The following is a 17,940-nucleotide window of genomic DNA, read 5'->3' as shown; positions in this document are numbered from 1 at the left end:
CTACTACATACCAGGCTGCCTGAGGTGGGTGTGCGTGTCCAGTGCTGACTTGGATAAGCTGCTTCCGTATCCTGGAAGAGAGTAATTACCAGTTATTCTCAACATATTGTTCCAATTATAAAGACAAATTCATAGAAACTTATACGCTATATCTTTCTCTTAAGGATCTCCTCCTGAAGACGAAAACTTCTAGAATTTAAAAACTCCAGTTGCAAAACTTCGGAGAACGGAGATTTCAAATGTTAAGAACCTGAGAGTTCCAAAACTTCAGCCCCGAAATTTCGGAAAATGAAGTGTCCAATCTAAAGTCCAATCGAAGTTCAAAACATCACCTCCAAAGTTGCAGTTTCAACATTTCAGAAAATTCCAAATACTAAGAACTTGAGAAGATTAACTTCTACGTTCTTCACGTTATCCAGGTCTTCTTCAAATTCCTCCGAAAGGTTTGTACACACAAGGTAGTAATAAAGCTTTCTACACAAAACCCAAATAAAACAGATCAAATACTGATACCGATTCAATTTTATACTTTCAAAATCTACATTTAAATCATTCAACGATCACTGTATTAACAACCTGTTATCCTTCTCTAACAGAAACGAGTAGACTTAAAGTCTGTCATTTTGAAGAATGTCCTATCCTCGATGAAGATATCGCAGAGAAACGACGTAAGCGGCAAGGTCCGTTAGGAAAAGGGTGCAGGGAAAATCGTCGGTTGGTCGAAGATGAAAAAGTACAAGCTCGGTCGAGCGTTAGAATCCGTTAGAGAGGATTTCCGTGTAGGCAAACACGGGGCTGAGTGGTTCGTATACGTTTCTCCCCGCTTCCACGTTCCACCGACGCGTTGGTTTCTCCATCGCCTTATCAGGCTTTCGACTCCTCTTCCTATATGTGTACCTATATACGTATATAGCTCTGTCTATAAGCCACTAGAAACTTACTAATTTTAAACATAATTCTTATTAAGCATTGAGCAGCAGAATCAAGTTGATGGTTTTCAAAATGTAATAAACATACGTTACTTTATATCAATGAACTTCTAATATAATTGTAGTAATATAATTGTAATGATAATATCGTCTAATATAATAATAGTAATGTATGTATAATTTATAAGGTGAGCAGATTTGTCTAGAATACAATATTTGTCGATTGTGTTTGTATGTAGAAACAAAATTTTTTAAGTAGAACGTGGGGTATTCAAAAGAGTTAGAAAATTGAGAGATTTTCTTTAAATCTAGTTCGACTCAGAAAATGTAAAGAAGTTACTTTAATTCACACAGAAGACACACGCAAGACAGAGAATTCAATTCAATTCAGTGAACGCAAAGAATTTACTATAATTCAGAGAGCGAAGAATATTCAATTCAATAGAAAGAATACAAAGAATTTAGCTTAATTCGGTTTCCCTTATAACGCATACGAACAATAATAAGTAATAACTGTCAACTTTATATTGTAATAGCAAAGCTCATTACTCCTTATCCGAAATGTATATATACGTATATACACGTAAGTGTCCAGTGACTTATGGATAGGAGTGTATATACGTGCAAGTTGATCGAGCAACGGGGAAACATGCCTACCGGTCACGTTCGCGCCACTGTGCAATCTGTTTAAGGCACAATGCCCCTTAATTTCGCCTCGTTATATGCTCTCGTTACGGGAAATCGCCCCTTCCCTGTCGTCGTCCGGTATCGCGTTATCGGTTTCATCTTCTCGTTGCCCCGAAAACCGTGGAAACCTGGTAATCGGCAGGCAATTGGTTCGGCTGATCGAGAAGGTCAGTCTTTGGTATCGAATAGAATAATTGCTTCAAAGTGAAGTCTGAATCAACAAACACAAATGATAGTCGATAAAGGCAATTAATACGTCTCTGATCCTATTTTTTTTTCTTTTTTTTTGAATGATTATGAGGAAAATTAAGGAATTGGAAATAAGAATCGACAATGAATCAACAGGGATGACACGTCTGGTTCCAAATTGTTAGAAACCTGCATGACGGATTGAAGTTTTAGAAGCAAGAAGTGAGCAAGATAAAAACGTGTATGCTAAATAAAAATATGTATGCTATATCCTATATTTGTTTGGAAACGTCAGCTTCGATAAAAGCTAATAGACCATGGCAGAAGGTTAAATTTCACATATAAAATAATACATTAACGTATGAAGACATTGCGAAACATCATCACAGTAAATGGATTTTGTTTTCCTTTTCCAGTTGACGCGACTGGAGCATCCTGTAGGAATCCTGCAGTTTGATTGTGCAAGGCAGATGCTGCTTCTAAATAGCAGTTGGTGTCCGCTGTGTTAAACAATTTGATTTCGTCTCTGATTGGCACGCGGGAGAATCTTGCACGAGGGATGCAACTCCACGGTCCAGGTCGCGAGGGTCCGCCACAATCAGCGTAGCCGTAGGGCTACGACTTCGGTGGCCTTCCACGTCAAAAGACGAACTCCGACATCCTGATGACACGGAATCTTGATGTTCTGGAATCTGGACTGTATTCGTTTCTCCGTGTTCGAGTAAACGTCATAGATGTGAAGTTCAAACATTGATTTTTCAATTTATTATAGAAGATAGAGTTTTGTTCATGCAGGGATGAAAATGATCGAAATGATATCTTATAGTGTTTTATGATCTTGTAGAGGTAAATGAATGAGGAGATATAATCGGTTTTTTTTTTGTAGAAGATATAAATTTTGGTGATAAAGGGGTAAAGAAGATTGGAGTGATTTTTGTATCGTTTAGAATTTTGTAGTTGTATGCAAGGTGAATTTTAAATATTGCTTTTGAGAGAAGATTGAAATGTTTACAATAGAGGGATTTGTACTCTTTATAGTTTTGTAGAAATATGAAATATGTACTTTAGACATTGTTTTTTGAAAGAAGAGACGAATGATAATAGAAAGATGAAAGTTGAGATGATTTTCATATTTCCTCTAGCTTTGCACAAGCACGGGAGAAACGAATTTGAAACATTGTTACTGGAAAAGATATGCCTCTATATTTCAATAGCTTGGCAAAAGTTCATAAGATGTTAGAAAATCAGTTAAAAATCTGCAGCTGGTGTTACGCTATGTTAACAAGCAGCACCTGCCCACTGAGACCTTATTTGCATCCCTGTTCCAGCTGTTTTATCCGTCTACATAAATTATTCTCACGATACAATAACACAGCGTCTAAACTAAACGAAAACATTGGAAAGGCAGAAATGCAAACTTTCAAGTTGTAACGTTCAAGTACTATACATGACCTGTTTAACTGTATCACATAAGGAGAGTCAGCCGAGTCAGTCATACTATACAGACAGCAAGTCAACAAGTTCCTTCTGTATGTTGCCTATTGTACAGTCTAACATCATCAGACCACTTTTCAAAGAGGTCTCATTAACTGGCTTTTATTAACCTGTCTAATCTTTTCAGCGGGTTAAACGGAATCTTCAGAGGAGAAACTATGATCCATATTATGAGTAAGACTGTCAAACAATTGAAAATAGAGGAAAGCAAAAGAAGAGTTAAACGTCGAACGAAGAAGTTTGGATTAGATTGGACATTTCTTCGCCACAATATAAATTATTACGTGATGATAAACGAGGTAGCATAAACCAACTTCATTGAGATAGAGTCAACTGTACTTATCTTTAATATACAACTCATATTGTTGTATAGTTGAATGACTATAGTCTTCAGTATATCTAGCGTAATTGGAAGTTTGACATCGGTTTTATATAGCGAGTGCTCGACATTGGTTGATTGTAAGTCATCTTTAGTATATACATCACATGAGTACATTGTTTAATCATAGTCACTTTAATTAAGATACTAGAACTCTATAATCGGGTGTACCCAGCACCCTTACCACGTCGAGTTAATTCGTTAATTGTTTCTTATAGGCTTACAAGATCCTCCAAATAAAAGTTAAAATCTGAATTTATAAATTAATTTGATAATCATGTCACTCAATCTAATTCATGTTTACTAATGGTAAGACACTTGATTCCATCTATTATTTAACAGTGAAATTATGGCAATATTTATAATACCTGATATTTTCCAGCACTTTAGAATGGCAGTTGAGATTTAAGAATCATATTGCCAAAGATTGTGTGGTACAGCGTATGTTCTAACTATAAAGTTCAAAGGTCAGTAGCACAGAAGTCATCGACAGTCGTGTACGTCAGACACGTTACGTCACTTCGAATAGACGTTCTGCTATTGTCACGCGTATATCTGCGCATTCACGAGCAATTACCCGGGGTGGGGTAATCCCGTTAGGCGACGTACAGCTTCCACGGGGGAGGATCAAAGGACTCGCTATTCCAAGCTGCTGCACTCTTTGGTTGTTTCAGTCGTCGCTACAATGCTACTGGGGCCTGCAAGAAGGGGAATCATCCACGTCTACGTCGTTCCACGACTTTGTTGGAACTTGGGCAACTTCCTAATGCACACCTCTGTTCAACCAGCGTCGCTACGCAGCTTCGTACAATTATCGTTACTATTCCGTTTCCGTACCTTTCCCATATTTTTAGCCCTTTATATCTGAACTTCCAGTTTCGTTTTTCTGCCACAAGTGTTAACAAATCCTCTTGATACTGTCTTTGCATCGTCGTTGCAATGTTTTGGATCGTGGTAGATTTGCATAATACATCTTGAATTTCTATGGAATTAGAAAATGAGCGGGCTTTCAGATCTTGATGATGTGGCGAAGATTGAAATGGTAAAGAATTCTTACTGGAACTGGACCTATCAGAGATATTTTGGATATTTTGCTCTCACGATTAGTAAAAATACTCAGGTACTTTTATCTCTTAAACTAATTACTGTCGTTTATCGAGACAGAGACATTATTATTATTCTATATGCCTGTCTACTTTTATTACAACATCTGTATATTAACATACTTAGGTATCCACCATTATCAGGAGCAACGCTAATTTGTGAATAAGTGCTGAAGCTTGAAAGGAAACATTTATATCGGAAATTAACTTGCATTCGTGAGTACATTCTTGCTGTAATTGAACCTGCCTTTAGGGGCTACATAATTTTCTTAGACATTTCATAAGTACTTCCTGTATACGTGATTTTTAATTATTTTCAGAGAAACTGACGCGGCACACGCTAAATCTTCTGTACTTATACGGTTAGCAGAGAACGTGGCAGCGCGGTGGAAAAATTCTGCAACGCGACACGAGACGGCAATCGCTTAATTGTGATTAATTGCGGTTTTACCAGGAAAAGATCGCGTTGTAACTGGCGCGAGTCGCTCAAGCGATTCGCTTGCTCGCGCAACTTTAAAGAGCCAGTTGCGTGCAATGCTTGTTTCCTTACTTTCACGCATCGTATCGAAACTATAGCCCTCTTGATTTCTCAGCCATTCTACTCGATCGTGCACGCTGATCTTTTTTCACGATAACGGTTAAGACCATCCTCTTTCTACCTCTGGCTGACCGCCGCAAATAACTTTATTGCGGCAATTAAAATTATCGCTGTCCCGGTTAAATCATCTGGTATTATAACATTTTTTTCATGATAAGCTTCTTTCTCTTAAATTCTTAGTATATACGTTCATGGAAATGTATTTTCATTATTTTTCCAAATCAACACACGCACTCTCTTTTGGAGTTTACTCTTTTGGAGGAGATCCAATATTCTGCACAAATATTTTCTTTAGGTCTTTAATGCTTCCTAATCCTATTCACCTTACAAGTTTTTGCTAGGAACCAGATTAGTTCTATAGATATGTATAAATTGTAGCTTGGCAGCTCTAGTGTTAATTAAACGGTACATGATGTAAATGTCAAATAATCTTGAAATCTCTACGTACAATAATTCTATCCAACTTATAATTCCTCTGACTGCTAAAGTATAACAAAATTTTGCACACATGGATGATTGGCTTTTAAATTATTTTCCAGGAGGCTGTGTAATTATATCATCCTTAATGTTCATGTCGCAGGAAAATGTCCCATGAACCGCAATACAATTTAGCTGCATCACGTTCAAGATGAATACTTACAAGATGTAAGCTTAAGGTAGATTTATTTCATCTATTAGTCTGTAAAATCCCATTAACCACCAAACTATACATAAGAAGACCTTGCGTTAAAATTTATACGAATTAAAAGTCCAATATGCTTTTATAAGGTACGATGGAAGGAGGAAAGTTTCGATGCCTATTGCTGCGACATCCGGTTTCCGGACAAGTGAAATGGCGAATGGAATAATTTAATACAGGGGCGATACAAGGGCCAAAGCGATCGGTCTAATCGTGTCTGAACGAGGTTAAAACACCGGCACCCGCCGCTCTTATTTACGTCCGACAATAAGTCAATTCATCACTCTGCGATTTGGCCTTAAGTGGTATCACTGACTCATACACACAGCCGTCTGGAGCGGTGTGCCTATTTCGGGCATAAATCACAGTTGCCCGTGCGGTGCGTAATAATGAACAAGCGAGCGTAGCACGCGACCCTTTAAACGTGCTGGCTGGAAAACGAGTGGCTCGTAAGGTAGCAGGGATTAGCTTTGGTCCCTATGTGTCCCTGCTTAATCCTGAAAACGTTACGGGCCGCGAAATTCTTCGCCCGTATCAGGTCACGTAAAAATGCAATTTTATGAGTACGTAGGTTTACAAACCAGGGGCCAGGCTATGCAGATAATAACGAAGATAAAGAAATGGATTTTTATTGCTTGATACATTGGTAAAGCTAGCGTATAATCAGTTTATATATTTTAGGAGTATCGTGGTCGAAGGAATATTTTTAGAACGGTAACTCTAGGATTTGAATTGCGAGGGCAAAATTGTTTCTAGTATGCAGTCGGTGATGCAATTGCGTTTGCTCAGAGAAATAGAAGATACCGGGGAAGATAACACGAATTAAAGCTTAAACATAAATAATTGCACGGTGCTACGATAAGAATGGTAAGTTGTTGGTAAGCAAGTAACAAATAAATAATTAATCAGCGAAGAACTTGATTGATGATTAGTTCTGTATGTATTAAGGGGCACCATAGGTAGCTAATACTCTGAATACTCTGGTAATATAAAGATGCACGGAAGAAAATGTATTACTGTTACACCAGTTGATGATTAACATAGAATGCCTATCACTTTTCTATCTAGTCGTCGTAAGTAACTAATTATACAAATTCTATTATCCATTACTACTATTCCGACTTATCAATACCTGAAGTATCTTGTACGATAATATATTACCAGATAATAATATTACTTGAATAACAAATAACAGGTTGTACGTTATAAATTTCTATTGCTCGTTTCTATGGTATAGCTACCTTGCATTAAATAGGACAATTAAACAGACGTTACTTTACTTATTTTATTATCAAACTTGTTACCATCATGCTGAAACTGAAACGTTGCAGGTCCACGTAAAACCCAAAGTCCTTTACCGGAGCTACCAAGTATAAAAACTATATTGCCGTGGCAATGTAGGAGTCGCGACATTTTAGCCGAATGGCAGCGGGAGACGCGGATAAACCAGGAAGTACGGGGAACCGACCGGATCCGGCGAAGTTCTGGCACGGATTTCGTTCACAGGCTCGTGGCCCACGGCCACGAAAACCCGGGAGACATGGATCGTGGGCAACAAGTCACCGGGAAACGGCGCGTGACCGCCACATTCACGCTGCCAGATTTACGACAATAAAAATGGGCGCCGCCGAATGCAGGATCGTCCTTTCGCCGGATAAACAATACCGTTGATAGAATTATGGCCTTGTCGTTCGATTTTCGATGCGACGATCTCCTCGAGCGACTGCCTGTAGCATTGTGTCCTTTTTCCAGCCTGTATTGAGGAATCGATTCGCTTTATCGGGCAACAATTACGACACCGCAACGCCAATCACCATGTTTCAAAGGATGACTTCGACGTAGAAACGATTATCTTGATCAGAGTAATTAGCAGATTGCTCAGGTAGACTTCCCAGTATTAAATTTATTGTTTGGCAAAAATTCGATAGTATTAAATGTTTGGTATTGAATACAGTTGTCGTGGGAGTATGGAAAAGGGGAAGAAGATAATGAAAGGATATTTGGAACTGTTCAATGTTCGATCATTTTCATTGTCCATTGTGTAATGGACGACGAGGAATTTGCGGAATGTCTTTCCACGGTGAATATTTATGAATTTTAGACAGCTATAGTAGTGCCATGTCAGTTGACATTCCTATTCTCATCAATTAACCCTGCAATACTACATCTGTGTATACAGAATCCTCTTAGTACTGTACTGGGAAGTTCTATGCCATAAACATGAGAATAAGTAAAACTAAAGTTTAAATATCCACTTTGTATAGATTTGAATTTATTCTTGAATAGTTATGGGAGCTTCCAGCGCGAGAAAATTATTAGAACATACAAGTAACAAAGACTTACATTTTTCAAGACATTTTTCAAGACATTTTTCAACGATAATTAGAGTACGCAGTATACTACTTACTACAATATTCCAAGATTAATAGACTACTAATTTTACAATCGCGAGATTTCGTATACAGCTAAACAAAATACTGAAGATCTCTTAGAACTCTCTTTTGTTATCTCACCAAATACGCTGTTAATCCATCATTCACTAAGGCTATCATTCTCGCTTCTCTGCTCAATAATTCTCTCGTCGTTTTATCACTTTAAACATGAACTTGGGAAACTTCGAATATACCAGTCACTACATATATACGTAATATTGTTCTAGAAACCTCGTGTCACATTTGGATTCGATACATCGATGGCCAATGTGCTTGAAGAAGGGTTGCTGCAAGGATACAAGGATATAAGAATGACTGGATCGGTACCGGTCGTGTCTCAGCCACAATATTATTCTTCCAGCCGATACAACGTTTGGATGGAATGGGAATGACGAAAGAAACGTTGGTAACATATTGGAGGGGTCGCGGGATACGTCCAAGTCGCTCGTATTATGCCTTCTCGCCAGTACATACACGGCCACGTGCCTATGCGTGACACGTTTACGCTTGGCTGGCCGCATTTCCACTCTCTCCCTTCGTATCGGCCCGTATTCATCTCCGATTTCTTGTTGGGGTGCGCGCCGATTGCGTTTCCACTTTAACCGTGCGTCGTTCAACGTCTATCAACGGGTACACGAGCTGCATGCTACTTAAATCCGCACGAATCCAGCCGTCTGATGAACATGCTCAATATGATAGCCTTTTTATTTGCGAACATCGATATTTTGTATGGCGTTGAGTAGGGTATTTAAGAAGAGGATACGTTGTATCGTGTTTCTTTGATCTAGAGAGTATTTAAGAAGGGAAATGTTTGTTTGGTATTAGACGACAAATCGTTTATGTAAAGTTTAGAGTTCTGTTGTTTTAGCAAACGACGAGCAGATTAAAAGATTCGTAATTTATTCAAGGTATTCATACAATGACATTGTACGCGATTGCGATTGAACCAAATCCTTAGAAGCTACTTTAATAGGGAATCGTTTAATTTTTACTTTTGATTTCGGCTTTTTATTATCTCGCATTTGTACAACTCGTCGCGTCATTTTGTACAACTTTCGTCGACGAAGTATTATCAGTTGTGACATTTATTAACGCTATTTAAAACACGTAGCATACAAACCTATAAATCTCGTTTGTAATATAACAGTTTATAAGTTGTAAACCTATTTAACTTTTTTACAGGAATAGGTAAATCCTTTCAAAGTAACCGTTATCGAATATGTTTTAACGATAGTCACGATAATAAGTGTATACGCTTAACAGGGGGAATGATTATTAAGCGATGCCCGGGATCGGGTTCGCGCAAACAGAGACGTTTGAACCTAAGGATCGGTACGGTTGAGGCCGTGTGAACGCGTTCGTGTCGGCATTAATTGAACTTTGCTCGATAAGCATTACGGGATTTCATGCAAAAGAAAATCTTTCGGCGCGTTAAGATCATCCGGTGAGACAAGAATCCTTTTTCTTCGAGTGTGTTCATTCGGTCGGTTGTCGCGTTCACGCTATGCGATAATTAGGAAACGATTAATTTCGCTCCGCGTAACACGTCGTTACAAATGGGATTTGATACAACCAACAGTTTATCTGATGAACAAAAACATATTACCCTGAGCACGAACGACGTAATGCGGTAAAGAAAATACGTAGTTAACAGCGCCAGTGAAACGATAAAAGCTGTTGTTCCTCAAGGTGTAAAAATTCGGCTGCGATCGAGTCTCGTTTATGCCTCTAAACGCATATGTATATCGCGTAATTTGTTTAGGGCCTTCGAATCGAGACTGAAATTCGTTTGTTTCAAATTTCAGATTTTGCAGATTGCACGATTTTAACATCGGTATTTATGTATCAGTGGATTCTTGAGGATGCTGGCTAAAATACTTGCGAGACGTTGCGTTATTTCCTTGCAGAAGATACATCTGTCATTAGGTATAGAAGAATCTTCTTGTCTTGACGATTGTATTATACCTTCCGTGATTTTTCCAATTCACTATTAACGTACATACTCCTTGCAATGTTCATCGTTATCCTTTCATATACCTCGGTATCTGAAGGCTTGAACTGCCATGTTTTAGAAGCTTTTATCCGCTCAGGAACAGCTTATATTCACAAAAGTAATTATTCCTCAAGCCTGTCTCTCAATACTTGATCCTAAAGTTTCGACATGTTCTATCCTCTACGATTCTCCAAGTTCATTTTCTCAGATTACACATGTTTATTATCATTGCAGGTACTTTGGATTTCTAGAGTCTACCCTGTAACACTCTGCGACCTTTCATCCATCCAAGAGGAGTTTACATCCGCAAAAAGCAGGCGATCATTACTCTTCAAGCACCTTCTCATATCTGGTTTCCCAAGTTTCACCATGTTCGTCTTCCATGATAATGCTACAACTACAATGCTACAATGAAAAAACCATCAAACACGAAAAATTACAAACTGGTAGTTCTAGTATCGAAACGTTCTACGCAACAAACCAATCTACCAACCTCGCCACCCAACTACCTTCCACAAAGGACTAACTGTTCTAGGCGAGTCAACTCATGGACAAACGTTACAACCATAAACATCCAAACGAAGTCTCAGCGTTGTTTGCTTACGTTGTTTCACCTCCCTCTACACTTTCAACCAGAGGCCTGATTTCAATTCACCGTTGAATCACGGTAACCTGACGTTCGATTGCACTTTTTCAAACGCCCATTACCCCGGAGATCCGGCGTGGAGGGTGGCCAGGTCGTTACCTATGGGTGTCGAGGTGGTATGATAGTCACGGCATACGTGATCAGGCGCGTGAGCGAACTGCCAAGGCACGCGTCGCCGTGCCGGAGTACGTAATTATCATAGGGAAGTTAGGGTTGCCTTCGGATACACATACACACATATACACATGTGTAAATACATATGTATACGTATGTGTGCACAGATGTAGGAATATATGTACACGTGGGAGAGAGGTCGAGGGTTGGTCGACTTGGGTCAGCAAGTCACGCGAGGCACGCTCGTGGCGGACGTGGAAACAGGGAGGAGTACTTTTATTGTTCTACTAGTTGTCTTAGAGTCGCTTTTCCTGGCCACTGGGCAGACCGGTTGAGAACGGAGGTCGATATCTATGCCTGGACGAACCTTTTACCCTCGTGCATGCCTGTTCCTTTCGTGGAACATGTCTGACCTTTCGTGTGACTTCTCGATCGCCAATTTTTTGAGCACTTTCAGACTGCCGTACAGGTGTGGAGAACTGGACGAAGGTATCGGATCGAAGATTTTTGATTTTGAAGATAACGCGGAGAATTTCCTTCTGGAAAATTCGTGCTATAGAGATGATTTAAATGTCAATTATTCTTGTCGTTGAATCGTAGTAGAAATTAGTAAGACGATGATGATCGATAGTAATAAGATTCTAAATCTAAAGTGGATTTTCTTTTTTTAGGGAATTTTTGTGCGGTGTCCAAGAGTAAGCAAGTAAAAGATAAATGTCGGAGCTGATAATATTGCAAAGCAACATAGCGCCTGGTATATTCGCCTATGGTTACGCAACAGAGTCGCCAGTTTCTTCCGAAGAAATCGCGTGAACAAAATGCGCCGTGGAGCTTCCTTCCATCGATAAGAAGTATACAAGCGTAATCCACCATAAGTTTCGGCGAACACGCGATCAACGTTAATGACTCTGCTCGAATTACCACGGGGAACGTATATAAGTATCTGGAATATTCGTTTATGGCCTAGTGAACCTATCGTTGGATAGTTTATCACCAGACCGCGGATTTTTGATGCATGTGTGCGAAATTCAAGTATGCAAAAATGCACAGAACGCATATCAAATATTCAAAGTAGAGCTTTGTTTTTTAACGTTTAATAACTTTTTAATAACGTTTTCGATGTCGAACCTCTATTTAAATTCTATTTCTGTAATTTTTTCATCTCTCTAAAAATCTACAAAGATATAAATTTGCATAAAAATCTGCAGTCTATTCATCGCCATCCACCACCTCGAAGAAATGGGAAGAGTATCGAAGAAGATATCGTCGTATCGTTGGAAACGCATTCTAAATTATTTTCGACAGAAAGGGATATTGTTAGAAGAAGAGCAAATTAATTTGGCCTGTGAGAGGTGTGCGGACGAAAGGGTAGCTTGTAATTTCAATTTGACGCGAGAGCCACAAAGTGGCCCGGGGCCAACACGCGTCGTCGCGTAATTTCACGAGGTTCCTGCTGACGATGGTTTCGTTCCCTTTCGCGTTGCCCCGTGATGTGTAAACCGAGTCAAAGGAAGTTGGCCACGATCAGAACGATGTTGACGATTTGCGAGCTTGCTGGAGACGTTGATGCGTGAAATGATAAAAGGCGAGGTGTAGAGACTGAGTAAGCTAGGATTTTGCAGTGTAGTAACAGAAGGTGCTGGGTCACCGGTTCCAGAGAAATTTTCGCTAACTCAGAGATTGCTGACTTTCACGATAAACAATGAATGTTATAGGACTTCTAGAATTTTAATTTCTCTTGTGTTTCCAATTGAAAGCTGAGGAAACGATCACCGCTAATAGTTTCCTTCGTCGTTCTATCAGACTATGGTAATCACCTTCCGCGTTACATTTCGAGTTTCCAATTTTATGATAAACAAACGATAAGGGCGACCATGTAAATTTATTTAGAAGGGGAAAATTTACATGAATTCACGAGCCAGTTTGTTTGATGATATTTTGCCTTTTGTATCAAAAACAGTCAGTAAAATTCCTATATCTGAAAAGAAAGCGAGCCTCGTGTTAAATAAATGATAAAAATGAATCATACGCGAAGTCTGAATATTAGAAGAATTGAAATATAATAAGAACTGTAAATTGAAAGTTTTGTGCGAGCGAAGTAATTTGAAATTCTGACGCTCTTTTTGTAATATCGGACGTAATTATCGTACGATAAGTAGAATTTCACAATCTAAAAGGGACCATAAATAAATATGGATACGAGTTCGTAATTGTACGAATATAAATAATATAAATGAATGAAATTGAACTTCAAGAACTACAAGAAAAAACATAACAAAGACATCTAGAAAAATACGAAGAAAGAATACTATTCGACTCTTAAACACTAAAACAAGCAATGACTATAAAATCGATCGTAAAATAACGAAGTATAACATTTTTACCGAATAAGTCAAACCTACAGACAAGTCTTTTACCGCTTAAATCCTTGAAAGTATGCCGTAGCAAATTTGTAAAATTATTATACAATACTAAAAATTACCATTTACCTATATCGGCTATAGTACTCTGATAACTGTAGCGTTAAATCTTTTCTTATAAAACATATTTTGATTGATTCATTACTAATGTGTTTGATAAAATTAGTGACAAGTATTTGTAATTGATTTTTATATCAATTTGTTATACATTTTTCTACTTTCCTTTTTTTTTTTAATAATAATATCACTCGTTCCATTTTGAGATATCAAGATACATTTGAAGTTTATTTGGAGAAAATTTCTATCTATACTTTTTCTATCCAATTCTGTAAGATATCAATCAAACTGAAAACAACCGTAATAAGAGAAAAGTATTAATTTGTAATCATAGAGTCGTACGCTTAAAGAATTGAGAAGGTAATTTAAATTAAAAGTGACCAAAGTTTCCGAAAGATTATCTGTATCCATAGTACCGTGTTCTTCGTTCTTCAGTTTTGATTTGAAAATGCTATCGCTGTGTGTACGATCCGCACGTGCGAACGAGACCATCAATTCCCTCTTTGACAACTGATCCATGGTGATTGCAATCTAACGAGGCGTCGAAACCACAAGCCGTTTACATCAAACCACCCCAAGCTAAACCTCTGAACTCCGCGAAATGATTGTGTCACTACGTATACCATGAAACCGGCCAATGTACCTGCTTAATGTGCGATCTTTCTGGTTCGTACAAACATTCACTCTTACAATTATTATCTCTACGATGATTTACCTCCCAATTTTGTTACTAACGAGCACTGCTTTTATACGTTCAAATCTTTCCTATTAAATCTTTCAGAATTCACATTCGCTTCTTCAAACCATAAAGAAACGGGTAGTCCTGTTTCTTTAAGAAGTTCCTTAAGAAGGAACTGTCCTTCTCTTTGCTATTTCCTATCAAGCAAACCTACCTCCGTACACCTTTATTTTCCCATAAAGTGATTCGAAACCGATATTCGCTTTCTCAAACCAGACAAAAACGTGGAACAAAGAACATCCTACTATTCCTGAACTCCACTTCGCCTTTCATTTAAACCAAATCCAATTTACCTACCAAATTACCTTTTCCAGATCGCAATTCCTCCATAGTTTCCAATATGCAAATCCACGCACAACTCTATATCCTTTTCTTTCAGCCATAAAATCTTCCAAAACCAACTTCCCACTCCGAGAACTCAAGATAAAATACCATCCTCCAATTCGTCCCTCTCTTCTTCGCCAAACCTCTGAATAGCGGAGAGTCAAAGCGTTAATTCGCTCTTTGCCAGCTGATCCATGGCGTTGTAACCTGGCCGGGCGTCCAGAAGCCGTTTATAACAAGCTGCCCGCGGGCAGGGCTCTCTGATCTCCGCGAGATGATTGTGCCAGCGCAGTCCACAGGGTGGGGCCTGGCTGTTCGGTGTTGCCGCGCGGCCAAGCGTCTCTACACAGCCCCCGGGGCTTGTTCTCTCTCTCTCTCTCTCGACGACAAAGGGGCCGCGGTTCAACGCGCCACAAAGCGCCGGGACGCCCACTCACACCCCGTCCTCACACACACCTACACGCACACATAATTCTCACATATACAAAGGCACATACAATCTAGTCTCATACATGGACATATCAAAGATATACACACACATGACATGCGTGCACACGTACGCACACGGAGGTATACATGCGTGCATCCGCATATGCATAGGTAGAGTCACACAGATATATGTATAAATACTTGTATTCTATATATGCATATATATTATATACACACACACATACGTATGTGTATAAGGAGAAATATATATGTATATAACTGGACTGAGGATATTTATGCAAATTGGTATTTTTATTGAACGCAACTAAAAGAGCAGAGATCCGGGCAGAGGTTTGTTTCGTCTAACAGATGTTAGAATAGATAATGTATTCTGGATATTTCGTATATCTTTGCAATTACAGGAAGCGCGTTCTCTGCACTTTTGCGCCTTTAAATTTTCCATAAAAAATCCACAGTACATATGCGAATATACCGTGTTCCATGTATTACGCTCTTATACAGATACGTGTACAGCTGCGTATATGTATGGGCAGAGAGTCGTAGATTCGAATACAAAGGCGAGGGAAGAAGGCAGGAGTCGCGACGCGTGAACTTGCACCCGGAGGCGCCTCCGACCACCCTTTGGCCGGGCTGTATGTAGCGAATCGAGAACGGGGAGAAGGAAAATCTGGAGGTGGAGAAGGGAGAAGGAGGGACTGGAGTCCTAGCACCCGTGGCCGATAAGATGGCAACAAGGATCGATTCGTAGAGACGACTTCTCTCTGGCGGTTTCGGTTACGAGGCTTCTTATGGTAGAGTTATTGGGGTTTGTTAGGTTCTTCCTGGAATTTCTGCATAGATTTTCTACTCTAACCGTTAGCCACATCTGTCTGTCTTTTCTTCTTCATTAGCTTTTCTATTTCAAAATCACTTCTTCTTTGGGAAGAGCACGATGACAAAAACGGGGAATTTTTCTCCAGAAAACGATCAAGATTAGAAACGATCAAAGAAATGTTTAGCCTGTTTAAGATCTGCTGGCAAAAATCGATAAATCATCTACATTCTATCTTTTGCGTGGTGTTCTAGAGGAAGCCATTTCGACAAATCGACGAGCTACAATTTCAAGAAACACCGTCACTTACACAGCAACAGGAACATTCTACGACGTACGAAGCTCAGGTCGAAACGATTATTCCTACCACGAACTACTGCAAACGTCCGAAAGTACGAACCTCCGATCATAACGATAGAACGTCAAATTACTATGAACTAGGAATAACGAAAGAAACTTACCCTGTCCAGGAGCTGGCGACGTGGCGTGGCTCCAGCCTCCTTTGTACGAGCTGCTGGCATCTGTAACGCGAAGGAAAAGAGAAGCTCGCATAAATACGAATCACAGAATCATCAAAATAAATCTTTCGACGCTCAGACGTCATAATTTCAATGAAAATAACAGTTTACAACACAATGTTGAGAGAAAAGCAGCACATCGATCGAGCTATAAAATGCAGCCCAGGCACGTGTTACATTCGCTTCGCGATCCCTCACGAGAGATTACACAATTTTCTTTTTCTCTGTTTTTTAGGTCAAGTTATTAGAAGACGTATACCGTCTGCAATTGCAAGGTAATCAGTTCTGTGAATCGCTTGGTGGCCGTAAAGTATATCTGATCGCCGCCTTCCAGCGAGTTTCGTTGAAAAACAATTCCTTAAGAAAATCTTTACGACCCCTTAACGATACACCGCCTTCTTCCAAGTCCGTGCACTTTGGAAAATATGATCCACCGGCCTCGACGATCGATTAAAATCGCTTTTCGCGTGGCGAGAAGACGGTGCTTGCGAAGTTTGCGTTCCGATCGTCGAGAACAGTTTCTTCGATTATCGTTAGAATGGCTCAAAATTACCGAGTAACGTTTGCTACGATATTCTGTCCATTGCCATATTCTTACATCTGTGGTCCAACGTCTCGTCATACTGTGGCTGACTGCTCTATGCATTTTTCAACAGATTAAAATACCTCTTCTAATTCTTACATATCAAATTTCCACATTACATTTAGTTTATCGCGATATTACGTAATCAGCTATATGCGTTACATAAATGACATTTATATTTTTGCTAACAAAATATATTTATGTATTATTTTTATATATATCTACATATTTGCTAACAACATGCAACGCTATTTTAAACAAATACAAATAAAATAGAGCAATCGCACTGTGATGTGATATTGGATGATATTGGACCATAAATACAAGAAGATGAGCAGAGGAATTTTTTGTATATTGTATAAGAATGAATTTATAAGAATGCCATATAGCGGTATCCAAATATTAATGCGAATCACTGTACCGTTTTTTATTATATTTTCCAAATACTGAAATACTCTACCTATATTCTATATATCTAAAATCTGCTATATTTATCCGAACACCTATATTTATCTAAGATATTTATGTTAACACTGCTGTCACGATGGTGATCGAAACGCGTGCACGGTATTGGTTTCAGGGACGTCGCGATCATCCCTTAGGAACCTTCGGTCGATTCTTCCGGCGGTGTTTCGAGCGCCGCCGGTCTGTTTGCAGACAGATATATTTTCATTTGGCAGTTATTGGCACGAGGGTGGCTCCCATGTGTATACACACGCGGTACGGTACGTCATGCTCGCAGAAAGTCCGTCTTTCTGTGCAAACAGAAGGCCTAGGTGTACGAAACGAGTCAAC

At 39.2% G+C, this 17,940-nt stretch overlaps 1 protein-coding gene and 1 long non-coding RNA gene across 9 annotated transcripts in view; one reads left to right on the top strand and one right to left on the bottom strand.

Annotated features, from left to right (window-relative positions):
- LOC126864270 (transcriptional regulator ERG homolog) overlaps positions 1–17,940 on the bottom strand; it is a 79,744-nt gene that overhangs the window by 11,258 nt on the left and 50,546 nt on the right. For 4 of the 5 annotated variants that reach the window (XM_050615471.1, XM_050615481.1, XM_050615452.1 and 1 more), the window contains 2 exons: positions 16,506–16,565; positions 12–71 (listed from right to left, as the gene is read on the bottom strand). In XM_050615471.1, coding sequence (XP_050471428.1) covers positions 12–71; positions 16,506–16,565 — 120 coding nt within the window. The remainder of the gene's footprint in view (positions 1–11; positions 72–16,505; positions 16,566–17,940) is intronic. The other variant, XM_050615462.1, reaches the window with a different exon arrangement.
- LOC126864346 (uncharacterized) lies at positions 79–7,142 on the top strand. 4 transcript variants are annotated; one of them, XR_007689137.1, is made up of 5 exons: positions 79–3,334; positions 3,427–4,798; positions 4,926–4,997; positions 5,102–6,035; positions 6,148–7,142. It is a non-coding gene; the product is annotated as an uncharacterized LOC126864346 (long non-coding RNA). The 4 variants fall into 4 exon arrangements; XR_007689141.1 differs by having other exon boundaries at positions 79–4,798; positions 5,102–5,305; positions 5,919–6,035; XR_007689147.1 differs by having other exon boundaries at positions 79–4,798; positions 5,102–6,024.

The sequence above is a fragment of the Bombus huntii genome, chromosome 1, assembly GCF_024542735.1.
Source record: "Bombus huntii isolate Logan2020A chromosome 1, iyBomHunt1.1, whole genome shotgun sequence".
NCBI classification, from domain to species: domain Eukaryota; kingdom Metazoa; phylum Arthropoda; class Insecta; order Hymenoptera; family Apidae; genus Bombus; species Bombus huntii.
Note: the sequence above shows the minus strand (reverse complement) of the source record. Positions and strands in the feature narration are given on the sequence as shown.